The 18,301-nt window shown below is 43.2% G+C and overlaps 1 protein-coding gene across 9 annotated transcripts in view; it reads left to right on the top strand.

Annotated features, from left to right (window-relative positions):
- HHAT (hedgehog acyltransferase) overlaps positions 1 to 18,301 on the top strand; it is a 283,748-nt gene that overhangs the window by 97,939 nt on the left and 167,508 nt on the right. For all 9 annotated transcript variants that reach the window (XM_061625299.1, XM_061625294.1, XM_061625300.1 and 6 more), the window contains one exon: positions 14,174 to 14,209. In XM_061625299.1, the coding sequence (XP_061481283.1) occupies positions 14,174 to 14,209 (36 nt within the window). The remainder of the gene's footprint in view (positions 1 to 14,173; positions 14,210 to 18,301) is intronic.

Raw genomic sequence — 18,301 nt, 5'->3', positions numbered from 1 at the left:
TTCCTAAATGTTACCAATGAGATTGGTGACAGCCAGAGTGTAAGTTAATGGTCTGGACTCTCCCCCGTTTGCTTTGTGTGGAGGCATGCGACAGGGTTGCCCCCTGTCACTGTTGCTTTTCGTCCTAGCCCTGGAAAGTCTGGCTAACACCATCAGAGATAATTCAGTGATTAAGGGAGTAGAGATTAGGGGGAGAGTCCACACCATTAATATGTTTGCGGACAATGTTCTGTTATTCCTCTGCAACGCTTTGGATGCTATTCTGGAATTACAAAGTGTACTAGCAAGCTTTAATGAAGTCTCAGGTTTAGAAGTTAACTACCAGAAGTCTGCTCTGCTATGTGTAGCAACTCCACTGAAACTACAACATCATATTGCCCGCTCCGCTGGTTTGGAACTACAACCTGGTTACATCAAATATCTTGGTGTGGCTCTCACTAAAGACCCTCTCCAACTTAAGAAGCGAAATTTCTACCTGCTTGCGAAGGAAACTAAATGAGAGCTGACAAACTGGGAAAACTACACCTTTCCTGGTTGGGCCAAATAGCAGTCGTGAAAATGACGTTGTTGCCCCAAACCTGTAGTGTGTGGCTGGATCATTTGCTAACGGCTACGAGATACGAAAGTGCCGTAGCCCGGCTTGAGACACTGGCTGATTGACCAGGATGGGAACAAAATTTGGTGAGGTTACAAGAAGTTACAATAAACTCTGTCCTTTGGAGCACAATAAATTGACTGGAAAGTTTTTCCTTCCACACTTGTTTCAAACACTTCCCCTGGGATTGGAAGGGACAGAACTTTATTGATGGCAAACAAAAAAATTCAATACCTTTATCAACATAGGCAAAAGATCTAGAGTAAACCAAAATGTTTGTTACTGACATCAAAGTATGGGAGGTCTGGGAATCCCTAATCTGCAATATTATTATGAAGCATGCATTCTGAAACAGTTAATTCCTGTGATTTGTGGAGATAAAGAGGTTGAATGGGTTGCGATGGAGTTTTATCCTCACACAGGCAGGGCACTGTTAAACAGGTACAAGATATTGAGAACCCCTTCCTCAGATCATCCCTGTGAATATGGAAAAAACGAGAGCTGCAGTTGGCACCACATATCTCCTATTCTCCCATTTTTAGAGCACCCCCAATTCAAATACCCTGACAAAAATAACCAGTTCCTCAAATGGAAAAGTCATGGGTTATATAGACTGCGGGACCTATACGAATATGGTAAACCCCTGTCAGAAGACCAATTACTGGCACAACTGGGATTTACTAAAATGAACTGGTTTCAAATAGCACAAGTACAATCATTCCGCAAGAAACCGCTTAGAGTAAATGATCCACAGTGAGAGAATACTAGTTTTGAGAGCCTGTGCGTGAGAGCTAGAGGTGATCCAAAAGGGGCAGTTTCACTGATATATAAGAGTCTGATATCAGACATGATGGGATCAACAGATAGTTTAAGACGGCTTTGGGAGGAAGATCTGGAGGTGAGTATAGAAGAAAGATGATGGGCTGCATTATGGAGCACCCCCCCATTCTATTTCAGTTTGACTGCAAGAATCTATGTTAAAGGTGATCTTGCGCTGGCACTTCATCCCAGTTAGACTGGGACGAATGCTCCCAGGAACATCATTAGAATGTTGGTAGGGATGCCACATGTTGGGCACGTTTTCCCACATGTGGTTGTCGTGCCCTATAGTAACTTCATTTTGGCAATGAATCTTCCAAGAGATCTCAAATATAGTGGAACAGATTATTCCACCAGAGCCAAAGTTGGCTTTATTATCCATCTTTCCTGATAACATGCAGCAATTTTAATACAAGCAGCTAATTGTATTCCTCCTGGCTGCAGCAAAATTAGAAATAGCTAATCACTGGAAGCACTCATCCCCCTGCATGATTGATGGCTGGTGGGATAAGGTGTGGAACTTAGTACTAATTGAAGGATTGGGACAGCAAAACAGATTTTGCAGAGGAGCAGTAAAATCAGACAGATTTGAATCCACATGGTGGCCTTTTCTTTTTTCTCTCACTTATGGCGATTGTAGTCAATGTCCTCCAACTCTTCAGGCACAATTTTGGGTTGACCAGCTTCACTAGATATTTCCTTTTTCAGATAGAGGCTCTCACTTTAATTATATACATTTGAATGTCTGTGTGGATACTAACACTTCTCTCTCTCCTGACCTGTTATATCAATAATAATCATAATCCCCCTACTTCTAGATCTGTCATATTTTTGTTTCCCTATAACTACTCCCCCCTTTTTTTATCTAGTTCTTGTTTTGTTCTGCTTGGCTTGTATTACAACTGTTTTTGTAACAGTAGAATGCTATTTATACATGTTGGAATTTTTATAACTTATTAGTAAATATGGAAAATTAATAAACATAATTTGGAAAAAAATCAAAAGGTTTTGAACTGTATCCGTGTTGAGTGTAGTGCACCATGAATGACCTGGGTTGCAACCTCAAAGGCCACAAACCGAGGGCAATAGTGTTATCCAGGCATTCAGTCTGGTTGGAGGGGGTAAATGTGCATGCACCAGGTACTCCATCCTCCGGGCATTGGACAAGTCATCTTCTCCCCTGACCTGTGGTTGTTTAGCATTAAGATCTGAAGGGGGTTTCTAACTGCTTTTAAATGAATACCTTTGGATGAACAAGAACGCGCATTATCAGACTTCCTGATTTCAAGGAGGCTTCTAACCATATTTAGCCAAAAGTGGTTAGAACCCCCCTTCAGACCTTTCTGCTAAACTAGGAGCAGGGAACCTTTGGCCCTCCAGAAGTTGTTGGACTCCAAATCCCATCAGCCCTGCCAGCATGGCCTATGGTCAGGGGTGATACAAGTTGTAGTCCACCAACGGTTGGTTCCCCACCCCTACACTAAACACAGAGAAGGTGGGAGGGGATGCACCCAGTGTGCAGGGGGACATTAGAAGTGGGGTTAGCCCATAATTCCATTTACACAATTAGCCCTCTCTTAATCAGGCTGAACAGCTGCATAGCTCTAATACAGCACTTGTACAGTTCAGCATCCAATTGGTACGTTCTTGCAAAGTCTGTGTATGGCCACATGAATTACTTCCAGGTAAGTATGCATAAGTTTGCAGCTTTAAGAATGTTGGCTTCTATTCAGCTAAGTCCTACTCAGGGCAGGCCCATTGAAATTAACAAACCTAAGTTAATCATGTTAATAAACTTCAGTGGTTCTACCCCGAGTAGGACTAGAATTGAATGCCACCCATTGCTATGCTTTGAAGAGAGGTGCTGGTGACATGATGCTCAAATGTGTGTGAACCAGGCAAGATTGTTCATCTAAGGGTTTTCCCCTGGATTTTTTACAGCTTAAAACATCAGTATGGTATCATGTTTTGTATTTTTGAAACACAGATGTAGCTTGGCCAGTTTATTCATTAAACAGAGTTCTGCTTTTCTTTCCTCTGCATTTTTTAAAATGCAAAATTAGCCAGGCTGTAAGTAGGGATGGGGGAGAAATTTGAATCAGTTCATATTTAATGGTGAACCTACCTAATTTGCACTGTTGAAAACAATATGAGAACTGAATTACAGCCATCCTTCAAAATTCATGCTTATTTTGTGATGCGGCTCTCCAGCCAAGTGATCACAAGTACAAAAATGCATATATCGGAGTAAATATAACGAATGACATATTTGTGGAAAAGGTATACAAAAATCCATTGTTTTAGGGGAACTTGCTTTTTCAACAATGTATATTAGGCACAAATGCATACAAACATGTATATATTAGGAAAAGTTTGCATTAAATGCTGATGAATTTTTATGAAGACTTTTTTAAATGAAATAAATCAGAAATGAAGGTAGGAATGTGGAGAAAATATTAAAAGACTGGAAATTAGCAAGTAAGCAGAACCAGATTCTCTCATCCCTAGCTGGAAGGCAGGGCAAAGAAAGGACAGACGGAGAGATGCTGTTTAACACTTTCCCCTCTGTGCGCTTTCTGAGTCAAAATCTCCCCAAGCTTCTTTTTTCACTTGTGGGGAAAATAATATGAGATCCTTTAATCTTTACTGTGCTTTTTCCCACAAGTGAACATGGGAACATAGAAAGGTGCCTTATACTGAGTCGGAACATTGATCCATCTAGCTCAGTATTGTCGACACTGACTGGCAGCAGGGTTGAAGCAGGGATCCCTCCCAGCCCCACCTGGAGATGCTGGGGGTTGAACCTGGGACCTTCTGTATAGAAGGCAGATGTTCTACCACTGAGCTATGCCTCAGTGAAAGCAGCTTGGGGAAAAGTGATGCTGAAAAAATCCAGAGGGGAAGAAATAAGCAGCCTCACTCAACCCAGCCCTTCCTCTGTTCTAGCTTGTAGGCTGCCCAGGCTGACTTTTTTAAAACAACAAAGCACTAACATGGAGCACTCTATAGCTTGAACCTGAAATGGCCTAAGGAGTCTTGTTCCTCCCACCACAAAATGCACAGAACCTTTTACTTGGAGAGTATAATTTTTTATTATATTCTGAAGTACTCACAAGTGTATTAGAACATCAGAGTTGTTAATCCTATATAGCGCGAGAGCTGGCATTATGGAAGTTCTAAAAATCCCTAAAGACGGCTCCTTCAGGCTAATGGTGATTAACAGATTATCAGGCTAGAGGCAGAAGTGTTTTATCAAACTGGGAGAAAAGTTTATATCACAGTGTTGGCTCTAACAGATTTACATTTTGATACTTGGCCACCTTCGGTTTGGACAAGGATCCTCTTGATGGGGGTACTGAAGGTGTCGGGATTGAAACTCTGGTCATCGGCAGGCATCCCAGGGGCCTTTGTGACTGACTCTTAATATAGAAGACGGGGAACTGCAAGACGATGGTAGCTGTGGTGGTTCTCTGTCCTTGGATTTGAACCACATCTGTAAATGGACATTTCCTCCTCTGCAGTTGTGCATGCAAACAGACAGCTTTGAAGGGGCTTGCTGTTGGCAGTGATCATTGCCAAGGAACAATTGGGCATCCACTTTAAGCTCCTTGTTCCTTTGTAGCTGCAGATGACCACACCAATTGTGGGGCAAGTGGGTGTGATTTGGGGAAAACTGCCTTGTGGGCCAAATTAGGATCCTAGGTTGTAGCCACTGCTAGCCTTACTCAGAGCAGACCCATTGAAATGAATGGACCTAAGTTAGTCATGCCTATAAATCTCTGTCTACTCTGACTAGAACAAGCACTGGCTACAACCCCCAGTAATTAGGTCTGGTGGCCAAAGTGTCCCCACTGCTGCTACACCCACTTAGCCAGGAGCAAGCTCCATTGAACTCAGTGGGGTTTAATTCTGAGTTGACACACATAGGATTGCATGAATAGAAAGTAAGCTTCACTCAGAATATATTTCTGAGTCAAACTAGCCTATTCAGGCATTCTTCCCCCACATGATTTATTGCTGTGTGAGGTGAAGCTGGGCAGTGGGTGTTCCCTGCCTCCGCTCCCTCCATCAAGCCATTGTCATTCCGACAGCCATCCATAGAATCATAGAGTTGGAAGGGGCCTTGTAGGCCATCGAGTCCAACCCCCTGCTCACAGCAGAAAATCCACAGCTAGAGCATCTCCCGCAGATAGCTGTCCAGCCTCTGCTTGAAGACATCCAGCAAAGGGGATCCCACCACCTCCCTAGGCAGTCGGTTCCATTGCCGAACTGCCCTTACTGTGAAGAAGTTCCTTCTAATGTCCAATCTGAATCTATGCTCCTGCAACTTAAAACCATTAGACCTAGTCCTACCCTCTGGGGCAGCAGAGAACAAATCTGTACCCTCCTCTATGTGACCGCCCTTCAGGTACTTAAAGAGTGCAATCATGTCACCCCTCAGCCTTCTCTTCACCAGACTGAACATGCCAAGTTCCTTCAACCTTTCCTCATGAGACTTGTTCTCCATACCGGCTATCATCCTCGTCGCCCTCTTCTGAACCCGCTCCAACTTGTCTATATGTTTCTTAAAATGAGGCGCCCAGAACTGAACGCAGTATTCCAGATGAGGCCTGACTAATGCAGAATATAGTGGGACTATTACTTCCCTCGACCTGGAAACTATAGCTCTGTTTATGCAGCCCAAAACCGCGTTTGCCTTTTTTGCCGCAGCATCACACTGTTGGGTCATGTTCAACTTGCGATCCACTACAATTCCAAGGTCCTTCTCACACGCACTACTGCTAAGCTGGGTATTTCCCATCCTGTACCCGTGCATTTTGTTTTTGTGGCCTAAATGCAGAATCTTGCATTTGTCTTTATTGAATTTCATTTTATTAATTTCAGCCCAATTTTCTAGTCTATCCAGGTCCCTTTGGATTTTATTCCTGTCTTCCATTGTGTTAGCTATCCCTCCCAGTTTCCTATCATCTTCCTTGGTGATGCGTCCTTCCTTCCATTCTTTATACATGCTCTTTTTTATTTTTACCTCCTCCACCAGTCTTCCGTGTAGCCACATTGGCTTTTTCCGATGTCTTCCGTTTTTCTTCCTCTTTGGAATTGTTTGCGATTGTGCTTTTTGTAATACGTTCTTCATGAACTCCCACGCTTCTTGGGCTCCTTTTTTCTTTAGTCTATCTAGCCACGGGATCGTACCCATCATTTCCCTGAGCTTGCTAAAATCGGCTTTCCTGAAATCCAAGGTCCATATTTGACTATATTCTTCTTTGGCTTTCCCCAGAATCACGAATTCCAGCATTATGTGGTCACTTTCCCCCAAGGTACCGACTGCTTTAATTCCCGTGACCAATTCGTCCCTGTTGGTTAAGATCAGGTCCAGGATTGCCAATCCCCTTGTTCCTTCTTCTACTTTTTGAAAGAGGAAATTATCAGCAAGGCCCATCAGGAATTTGTTGGAGGCTTTGTGCTTCACAGAGTTTGTCTCCCAGCAAATATCCGGGTAGTCCCCCATCACTACTACTTCTTGCCTCCTTGAGATTTCAGAGATTTGTTTGAGAAAGGCCTCGTCTACCACCTCTTCTTGGCCAGGGGTTCTGTAGTGGACACCTACTACCATGTCGGTTTTATTTGTTTCTCCATTTATTTTTACCCAAATGGTCTCTATCGGACCCCTTTGTTTGCTCTCTTGGATTTCCATAGAGGTGTATTTGTCTTTGACGTATAACGCTACTCCCCCTCCTTTTCTGTTGCTTCTATTCTTTCTGTAGAGTTTATATCCTTGAATGGGTATATTCCAATCATGGGAGTCATCCCACCAAGTCTCTGTTATCCCTATGAAGTCATATTTGCCTTGATGCACTAAGACTTCAAGCTCCTCTTGCTTGTTTCCCAAGCTCCGCGCGTTGGTATATAGACACCAGAAGTCTCTTTTGTCCTGATTGGATTCCTCCGTTAATATACCGTGAGCTTTGCCGTGCATCCCTTTCTCTCTCCCAGTGTCTCCTGTACCCTTCAAATCCTTGCGTTTACAACCCACTGTCTTTGGATCGGTGTTTAAGCTATCATCTCCATCCCCCAGAGGCTTTAGTTTAAAGCCCTCTTGATGAGTTTTGCCATACTTCTGCCAAAGAGAAGTGAAGGCTAAATGTCTCCTGTGGGGAGGCTGCTCTGGCCTCTCCATGCAGTTTAGAACTCCAGCTCCTTTCCCCTTGTGTGATGATAATCTCATGAGGGAGAATGCTTGAAGAGGGCTTGTGTAGATACAGGGCTGGGAAGTATAGGCAGTGCTTTTTGGTAGAAAAAGAAGAAAAAGTGAGGTGCCGGTACTCACACCTTGATAAAAGTACCATGGGTGCCAGCACAAAATGGCTGGCAGGAGCAAGCAAAAAAGAGGTGCCAGTACTCTGTCCTGGTGAGTACTATCACAAAAAAGGCCCCGAGTACAGGAATTTCAAAACTGGCAAAACCAGGCTGTTTATCTGCTTGTTTCCTGAGAAACCAGGAAACCCACCCATTCCCACCCCTCTTCTAACAAAATTTCTCTATGCTGGGTGAAATGTCACTTAGTCTTTCAACACTGATTGAACCCCAATCCACCACTGATGAATTCCAGCCTTTGAGGAACTATGCACTTGTGCTGAAGAAGGCAGGTTTGGGGAAGATGGAGTGATGGAATCAGGCAGTATATGGCTAGTGCAGGGGCGGGGGACCTTATTCAGCCTGAGGGCCTTTATGGGCAATCTTCCAAGGGCCACATGCCAATGGTAGGCAGAGCCAGAGGCAAAGATCTGTACAATAGGCTAGTTTTTTCATACACACCTGTCTCTGGCCTCTATCCAGACAAGAAAGAGGCATCATCAGAGCTCAAGGACACACTCCGGCCAGGCAAAAACACTTGGGGTGCAAAACCAAGGCCAGTGAAGGGTGTAGACTGGGAAGAGTTTCAGGATCCAGACAGGGAGCCCGGGAAGACCACATTCACACCGTCTGTTTATTCCCACTATTATTCCACTTTAAACAGTCATGGCTTTCCCCAAAGAATCCTGGGGACTGTAGTTTGTTAAGAGTGCTGAGACCTCTTGTTAGGAGAACCCTATTCCCCTCAAAGAACTACAATTCTCAGAGTTCCTGGGAAGAGGGATTGACTATTAAACTCAGAGCTTGGAAAAGTTACTTTTTTAAAACTACAACTCCCATCAGCCCCAGCCAGCATGGCAACTGGATTGGGCTGATGGGAGTTGTAGTTCAAAAAAGTAACTTTTCCAAGCTCTGATTAAACTACTCTGGAAATCATAGGTCTGTGGAGAAATTTGGGATCTCAGCACCTTTCACAAACTACCCTTCCCAGGATTCTGTGGGGGAAGCCATAACTGTTTAAAGTGGACTAATAGTGAAATAAATCTACTGTATGAATGTGGCCGGGGCCTTCAGGGCCTGAGGGTCCCCATATCTGGGCTACTGTAGCTACTGATCCCCCCACCCCGTAGTAAAGGAATAATTGCTACTCTTCTGCCTCGTAACAGAGCATCATGTTTTGTTCCATCAGCATTAGAGCTGCACTACTTTAGACCCATTTCAATAATGTTTTGCAAAAGGCGGAAACCAAACGCTTGAACCTGCTAATGTTCTTCTTACGTAAGGATCATAACGGTGTGGTGATTTCCTTTGCCCGGTGCTGCTCATTCTGAGTAGCATCTCATCTGCAGTGTCTTCATTCCCAGATATCTAACCAAACAGCCATTCTTTATCCCCTTGGGAGTTATTCAGCAGCTGAAGCTTGAAAGCAAAGGAAGGGCAAAGACAAGCTGACACTTCCTTCTCCCTTCCTCTGCCCGCCAGTTTCTGAAAGGCACCACCATGATGTTTCCTGACTTCTAATTTCTCTGTGCTGTGGGAATTTCTCTCCCCCCCCCACTTTTTTTTTTTAAAAAATCCCAAGTAGCTGAATCAAGTAAATATTTCATACTAATTGAGGGCATTATAATCATGCTGACTCCTCCCCGTAGGAGCGGACTTTTCATTAAAGCTAGTATTAATATTGCAAACCTCTTCCAAACTTTACTTTCCACATGTCTTTCCCCTTCAAAGAGTTGATGGTCCCTGAAGGTTCCTTTAGTCAAGCAGGCCTGTATTTGAAAGAGATGCCCGTGGTGCTGAGATACTCTAGTTTTAGGCGCTCGGTCCATCATTGAGTAAGTGACTGCTTTTGAAATCCAAACTTAAAAGGCAGGTGTTACCTCCTTAGGGGATTGAAGAAGCCAGCAGTTTAAACAGCCTTGGAAATGGCATGCATATTCTTGCTACCCTACATAAAACATCTACATAAAACACCTATCAGCCATCAGTAAGCAGATTCTCTCACAGGTTTTAGGCTTGCTGCCTGCTTCCGACTGTACAACTGCATCCCATACATTTGTTCTTATTTTCCACGTGCACAGCCTCCCATATCCAGGAACTTGCCTCCTTATTTTCCTTATGTGTCTCTATTATGTAAGGTGGTCACATGTCCTCTGTTTGAAGGCAACCTCTCTCTGAAGAGTTATCCGGTCCAAGGTTGATTTAATGATAAATGAATCATAAGAAGGGGACAGCATGGACTTTGATACTGCCCATCAACAATTAGTGGACTGAGTAGCCACTTGATTACAAGGGGACATCCAGTGATGGAACATGAGAAGAGCCTGCTGGATCAGGCCGGTGACCTATCTAGTTCAGCATCCTGTGCTCAAAATGGCCAGCCAGATGCCTATGGGAAGCCCACAAGCAAGACCTGAGCCATTGATAGCCTTATTCTCCGTGTGTTTTATGTATGTATTTATTTATTAAATTTATATCCCGCCCTTCCTCCCAGAAGGAGTCCAGAGCGGCTAATCCACTTTTAAAGCCACCCAAGTTGGTGGCCATCACTGCCTCTCGTGGGAGTCAATTCTGTAGTTTAACTATGCGCTGCATGAAGAAGTACTTTCTTTTGTCTCTCCTGAATTGTCCAGCATTCAGCTTCATTGGATGTCCACATGTTCTAGTATTGTGAGAGAGGGAGAAATGCTTTTCTCTATCCACTTTCTCTGTGTTCTTCTCTCATGTTCCCGCTTACTTGTCTTTTCTCTAAACTAAAAAGGCCCAAATACCTCAACGGAGTTGCTCCTTCCCCTTGATATATATGTATATATTTAGGTAGCTCATTGGTAGAGCAACTGCTTTTCATGCAGAAGGTCCTAGGTTCAATCCCTGGCATTTCCAAGTAGGGCTGGGAATGTCCCCTGTCTGAAACCCTGCAGAACAGCTGCCAGTCACTGTACTCAGTGCTCAGGTACATGGAGCAATGGTCTGACTGTGAATAAGGCAGATCCTTATGTTCCTGTGATGTCTGCCTGTTTCCACAATGGAAATCCACTTGAGCAACAAGGCTTCTCCTTCCTCTGTTCTTCCCTACAGTCCTCTGCATGCCCCTCAGATTTGCTCTGTACTCTCTGTTCAGTATACTCCATGTTCCCCTGCCAGCTGAAGTGTGGCTGGTGGCTGTGCCTCCTGAGGTGTTGCAGAGTTGGGGCATCAATCCTCTTGAATGCCCTACCCATAGAATCATGAGTTATTTTCTGGCTGCTCATAAAAATGTGGCACTCTAAGGTTAGCTTTTGTGGGCAGCTAACCGTTGGCTTGTGGTGTTCTCTGCTGCAGTACACAGTCTGTGTTCTTATTTATTTGATTTTTATCTAGGGTGTATGAATAATTGGTGTTTTTGTTACCATTATTTGGTGCTTTCTTACTATTGTATTGATCTGATATTCTAGGATTATGTTTATCTTTTTTTAAAAAAAGATATCATTGGCTTTTTTGAAGGTTCCAATTGTGGAGTTTCATCTGCATTAGTACTATTTGAGTGGCATTAGGAAGGGCTGCACCTTCCTTCCAAAATGAATAAAATCATTGTGTGAATTTCTGGCCCCAGTGCAATGCATGGCAAGGATCCCATTCACTTCACTTGTGCCAAATTTCACAGCTAGCCTTTAACACTTCATTACTTGCCTATTAAAGTGGAATTATGGATACCTTGCAAGAACCATAATGGGAAGAGTTTGGCTGGATGAAGTGTCTTGATCTTTATTCCAAACACAGCAGACATGTGCTTTTACAAATAGTGTCAGCGTATCTTAGGTCCCTGAATGGTTTAACCATTAATTCCAGGGAACTCTGGGAATTGTAGCTGTATGAGGGGAATCAGGGTCTCCTAACAATTCTCAACATACTTTGCAAACTACAGTCCCCAGGATTCTTTGGGAGAAGCCATTTCTGTTTAGATTGGTATTATACTGCTTTATATATATAGTGCAGAGGAGGCCTTAGTGGTTACGGTGCTGGAACAGAACTGGGGAGACCCAGCTTCAAATTCCCTCTCAGCTGTAATGTTCACTGGACTTCAGCCTCATCACTATATCTCTCAGGCTAACATATCCCACTAGGTTGTTCTGAAGATAAAACGGGCAGACCATGTATGCCACATTGAACTCCTTGAAGGAAAGGCAGGGTATAAATTTCACTTGGGTCATGTGGTAGTGAAAAACTCTTCAGTTCTTTGTCTGGCTGAAAGTTAAGTTTTGGAAAGTTGACTAGCTGAAAGACTAGTTTCTAGAGACTATGTCTGTGTACACATCATATATTTAAAGCACATGACTTCCCCCAAAGAATGTCAAGAACTGTAGCTTGTTAAGGGTGCTGGGCATTGTCTCTGCCTATTGTTCCCTGGATTCTTTGAGGAAAGTAATGGACTACGACCAGGGAGACCAGGGTTCGAATCCCCACACAGCCATGAAGCTCACTGGGTGACCTTGGGCCAGTCACTGCCTTTCAGCCTCAGAGGAAGGCAATGGTAAACCACCTCTGAATACTGCTTACCATGAAAACCCTATTCATAGAGTCGCTATAAGTCGGGATCGACTTGAAGGCAGTTCATTTCATTTCAAATATATGGCATGTACAGCAGCCTATGACATAATCTGGAACACGATGTTTTTATGCTATTACTCTATTTTTATTGGTATTCTCTTCTGTTTAATTTCAGTTATTTAATTGGGCTAGTTGAGTCTTGTTCTGTGCAACTTTGTTTAGTTTAAGCTGTTAAACTAGGTTAGCTTATGTGTATTATTTTATTTAGACAATTTTGTATTTATTGATATTATTCATAATTGTTTTCTGTGATTGTTAATCATTTCTAATATGTTTCCGAAGTGTTATACTGATTGTTCATTTGATATGTTGTAAGTCAATTCGAGCACAATTCTGTGGGAAAGTGGCATACAAATAGGCAGCTGATGACGATGATGTGAAATTCAGTAAGCGATCTTGGGCAGGCTGCCATCTCCCAGCCTAACTTACAGGGTTGTTGGGAGAATAAATTTGGGGGGGGGGGAAACCATGCATATCACTTAGCCCTCAAGAACAGGATGAAGACCTTGTGGCCTCCAGATGTTGCTGACCTACATCTCCCAGTTCTGGCCTGGGGCTGATGGGAGTTGGAGTCCCAACAACATCTGGAGGGTGGCAGATTCCTCATCTCTGCCCTGCAAGAAACTAGGATGAAATGTCCTAAACAAATGTGTGTGCTAAAAAGCTTTTGGGACATTTGCTGTTTTAACAAGGGCAACTACTATTCTATTCAGACCGTTGGTGTATGGCTATGTGCTGAATGCCAATGCAGAGGCGGCTGCTTTAGCATTCCAAGGAGAAATGGCAGACTGGCAGCCCTTTGAAATAACTTCTAACATGCCTTCAGAAGACAGAACTGTCTTCTAGTTCATCCCTTGCAAACCTGCTGCCCTCTGAATGTTTCAGACTACAACTGTCATGAGCCAGCAGCTGAAAAGCTACATGCAAGCCCTAACAATCAGCTGATTGTCAGGGCTTGCAGAGCACTGTGCCTCAACCTGGACAATTTGGTCTCAATCCATGTGGGCAAAAATTGGTCATTGTGTCATCAGGTGATTGTCAGGTGGATGCCTCCCATCTGCCAGATTTGACTCACGGGGGGTGGGAGAGGTAAGAATCTGGCCTGCTAGTTGGAACCAGTTCCCCACCCCCTATAGAGCTTTTTGCATCCATAGCAGTGGTTCCCAAACCTTTCCCCCCACAAACCACTTGAAAATTGCTAAAGATCTTGGTGGATCACTTAATTATTTTTCTACATGTTCTGGCAATTCTAATACACTGCGTTAGATGCTGTATGATTTTAGTTTTTTTATTGCTGTTTTTATTTCTTATACTGTATTGCAATTTGAATTCCATAAAATTCAAATGGTAAGTGTTCTTCACAAATATTCCCCGGATCATTGAATGAAGCTCATGAACCATTGGTGGTCCGCAGAACAGTTTCAGAACCCTCGATCTATAGGGTGCAAACATATTCCCTCTCAGTTTTCTTCTTCTTAAAGAGCCCCAGATTTTTCAGCCTCTTGTAAGATTTTCCTTTCTTGCAATAATTGTAATTGCTTTGTTGCTCTTTTCTGATTTCAATCCTTCCTTCCTTTAGCACAAGAGTTCAAAAGTGGATGCAGTATTGTGTGCTTGATTAGACCCATAACGCCTTTTATTGATGCAAGTGGAACTAGTAGAACTCTTCTCAGAGAATGCTCCAGCCTCCTTCCTCTGAAATATTGCTTCCATTGTCTCTCCATTTACAAGTCAGAACATTTTTTGCTAATTACCTTAAAAGCTTTTGATCATGCTTTCTAATATACCAATTTTTTTCTTTCCTTTTTTTTATTGCAGAAGTTTTGATGTTGGACTACATAGGTTTCTTATCAGGTAAGTCAATATTTATTTTTTGCTGCTGGATTCTGTTGTATATCAAGGGCTTTTCAAGATAATTTTCTAAATCCCGTGATGGCAAATCTTGTGGGGAGAACATTCACACACTGTTAGATCATCTTAGATTACTTGAACAACCAACTATCGTCGGTGGTATGGCTTTGTCATGCCACCTCTGATGGTTTGTCATTCAAAGCTACATATTCTAAGGTGATCCAACAACATGTGAATGTTGATGGTTTGCTCCCTTAAGAAATTAGGACTATATGTCAAGAAATGAGCTTTGGGGCGAGATGTCAGCAGTATGCTGATGATACGCAGCTCTATTTCTCTGTAACATCTGAATTGGGAGAAGCCGTGCAAGCCCTGGACCGCTGTCTGGACTCGGTGGTGGGCTGGATGAGGGCCAATAAACTGAGTCTGAATCCTAGCAAGACGGAGGCGCTGTGGGTTGGTGGTTCCCGAGTTCGGATAATTGGTCAGTTGCCTGCTTTGGATGGGGTCGTACTCCCTCTGAAAGAGCAGGTCCGTAGCCTGGGGGTGCTCCTGGATCCATCTTTGTCACTAGAGGCCCAGGTGACCTCAGTGGCTAGGAGTGCTTCGCCTGGTGAGACAGCTGCTGCCGTTTCTGGACCGGGATAGCCTGACCACTGTTGTCCATGAACTGGTAACCTCTAGGCTGGATTACTATAATGCGCTCTATGTTGGGCTGCCCTTGAGATTGGTCCGGAAGCTGCAGCTGGTGCAAAATGCAGCGGCGAGACTGCTCACTGAAGCAGGGTATCGCCAACATGTCACCCTGCTGCTGAAAGAATTGCACTGGCTGCCCATTTGCTACCGGGCCAAGTTCAAGGTTCTACTTTTGGTCTACAAAGTCCTATGCAGCTCGGGACCAGGATACCTGAAAGACCGTCTTTCCCCTTATATGTCCAGTCAATTACTGTGCTCTGCAGGTGAGGGCCTCCTGCAGATACCATCTTATCAGGAGGTTCATTCTGCACAATATAGGAAATGGACCTTTCGTGTGGCAGCACCTACCCTGTGGAATTCCCTCCCTTTGAATATTAGGCAGGCGCCATCTCTGCTATCTTTTCGGCGCCTTTTGAAGACTTTTCTCTTTCAACAAGCCTTTTAAGTTAATACCTATCCCAGTCTGCATCTGTGTCAGAATTGTTTAATATGTTTTTAATAATGTTCTTAACCCTTTTTTAAAGTTGTTTTTTTAAAAAATGTTTTTAATGCTGTTTTGTTTTAATGTATTTTAAGATCTGTTTTTATGATGTTTTCAAGTGTTTTAGTGCTTTGTTTGCTACCCTGGGCTCCTGCTGGGAGGAAGGGCAGGATAATGAATGAATGAATGAATGAATGAATGAATCGATAGGGTGATTTTTCAATGGCGTTTGAAAACAGGACCTGAATATAACTTACAACATCCACTATCAGGCAGCAAATTAAATTTTAGGTTCTACAATATGATTATCACAGCAAAGTTTATTTATTTAAAGATTGTTGGAGAGAGAAAGATATCCTTTCAGCATTAGAATGATTAAATTATATGTAGAAAACCAACAGAAGAATGTTTTGCTAGTTTTACCAAAGGTAGGCAAAAAACCAAAGACGCATCTTAATATATCATGAGAACATAAGAGCCGGCTGGATCAGGGCAAATTGCCCATCTAGCCCAGTATCCTGTTTTCACAGTGCCCAGCCAGTTGCCTATGGGAAGCCCACAAGCAGGACCTGAGTGCAAAGAGCACTCTCCCCTCCTTCAGTTTCCAGCAGCTGGTATTTGGAAGCATACTGCCTCAGACTATGGAGGAATCCAATTTTAGAATAATGAATTTAAAATAAATATTGTTATTATAATACAGTAACTTTATCTATTGATTTATTTAATTTATGAATTGCCTTTCACATAAATCTCATGGCAATTTTCAATCATACAATAAAAACAAACTAAAATAGGTTTAAAAATAATACTGAAAACAACTAAAGACATGTTTTAAAACAATACAAATAAGCACCTAAGGCAGAGACCTAAAAAAAAAAAAATCCAGCTGGAAAAAGCTCATTAAAATAAAAATGGCTTTTTCAATATTGTGTGCAATAATGTTATTTATCAGTAATTTGGCTTTTGATTTTTGTATTTTGTGTACAGCTAAAATGTAGAAAGCTATGAAATATTTTAATAAACACGTATGAAATGTTCACACATATATAAGTGGCAGGTACCTGACAGAAGGATATCACAGGCTGATACTTTGCTGTTTTTGGCTTAGCAACTATTTAGGATCCTCACTTGACTCAGGTGTGGAGGGTATATATTTTTGCTTTCTGCTAATGGAAAAATAGATAGGTGATTTGTGGTCTTGCTTCTCTGTGCTTTTTTAAGATTAGACATGCATGATAATGGGATTTGTGGGAATATTTTCATCAGGAAAGAGAAACTACTTCATTTTTTCTGGGGTTTGCAAAGCCAGTTTATGATGTTTGCGTGACTGCTGAGTTATTTCAGAGATTCATAAGCTTCTGCATCTTTTAAAAAAAGCATCCACTAGAAATGAGTTCTTGAATATGTGAGATTATTTGCTCCTGTAATGCAAAATTCTTCCTCATTGGAGACACTGGTGTACTGTGGATGGGAAGTAAAGTAAAGGAACTACTGCCCGGGACATTATGTATTTGGGAAGATAGGTGATATTTATATCTGTTTAGAAAAGAAGAACGGGTGTACAATCTTGATATCCAGTGACATGTGGGCATGTATAGGGGGGTATTTTCGTGGAAGAGAGGCTGAACCAGTGGAAACAGGAACTGAGCAAGAAGAGCAAAGAGTCTCTCGTGCATTGAGGATTTTTATGGGGGTATTTACTGAGACCTTTCACAGGCACTCAAAAGAGGTACTGGTGAGCACACTGGTTCCCACAGGCACCACGTTGGTGATCTCTGCTGGGTACACTGAACACAAATATAGCTTTTTCTTTGGTTCTGATTTGGATGGCATATACCTGCATATTCAGGCAGTAGGAACATAGGAAGCTACATTATACTGAATCAGACCCTTGGCCACCTAGCTCAGTATTGTCCACACTGACTGGCAGCAGCTTTACAGGCGTTCAGGTAGGGTCTTTCCTAACCCTACTTGGAGATGCCAGATTGGACCTGGGGCCTTCTGCATGTGAAGCAGTTGCTCATCCACTGAGCTATGATTATGTTTTCACATTATGCTAAACCATAGTTTAATGCAACATGAATGAGCAGGGATGAACTATATGTAATTAATCCATGGGCTCCATGCTTTCCCTGTCCTGTCTCCTTCCCATGTGCCTGGGAGGAAAAGTTCAGAAGCTTTCCTTTAGTTTTTTTTGCTGAATTCAAGTTTATTATGACCACTCCTACAAATTACTTTACGTTAACTATGGTTTATTTCAGACTGTTGCAAGTCAGTAAAGTTACACAGCAGTTGCAACAAAACCTTCTATTAAGATCACTGATGAAGGTGAGAAAGAAACTTTATTTACTTTTAGCCAGGGCTGGTGCCAGGCATTACTGGGCCCTTGGACACCTGCTTACACAGGGTGTGCGGCTCCTGCCTGTTCTACCCACCTCTCTCCTGTCTCCTGCTGCTGTTCACTTTGCACGCGCAGGGCTCCCATCAACCAAGATGGCAGCGGAGGCTTCTCTAAGGGGCTGATGCCCCCACTGCCATCTTGGTTGATGGAATCCATGCAGGGTACACTATGTGTGCGCACATGCCTGCCATCAACCAAGATGGCAGTAGGAGCATCAGCCCATTAAAGAAGCCTCCACCGCCATCTTGGTTGATGGTAGCCCAGCATACGCAGCAGCAGAAGACAGGAGAGAGAGGTAGGTGGAGCGAGCGAACAGGCAGACGGCCTGGAAGCACCCTCCCTGCGATCTGCAGCAGGGACTCTGCTGCAGATCATGGAAGGGGAGAGCTACTCTCTCACCCTAATGAGGGGCCCTTTAGGGGCCCTCGGCCAGGGCCCGACCTGTCCACCCTTGACGCCGGCCATGCTTCTAGCATACAAAGCCATCTCTGAGTGTAAGTGTGAGATGGCACATCCT

This window comes from Rhineura floridana, chromosome 4, assembly GCF_030035675.1.
Source record: "Rhineura floridana isolate rRhiFlo1 chromosome 4, rRhiFlo1.hap2, whole genome shotgun sequence".
Taxonomy (NCBI): Eukaryota; Metazoa; Chordata; class Lepidosauria; order Squamata; family Rhineuridae; genus Rhineura; species Rhineura floridana.
Note: the sequence above shows the minus strand (reverse complement) of the source record. Positions and strands in the feature narration are given on the sequence as shown.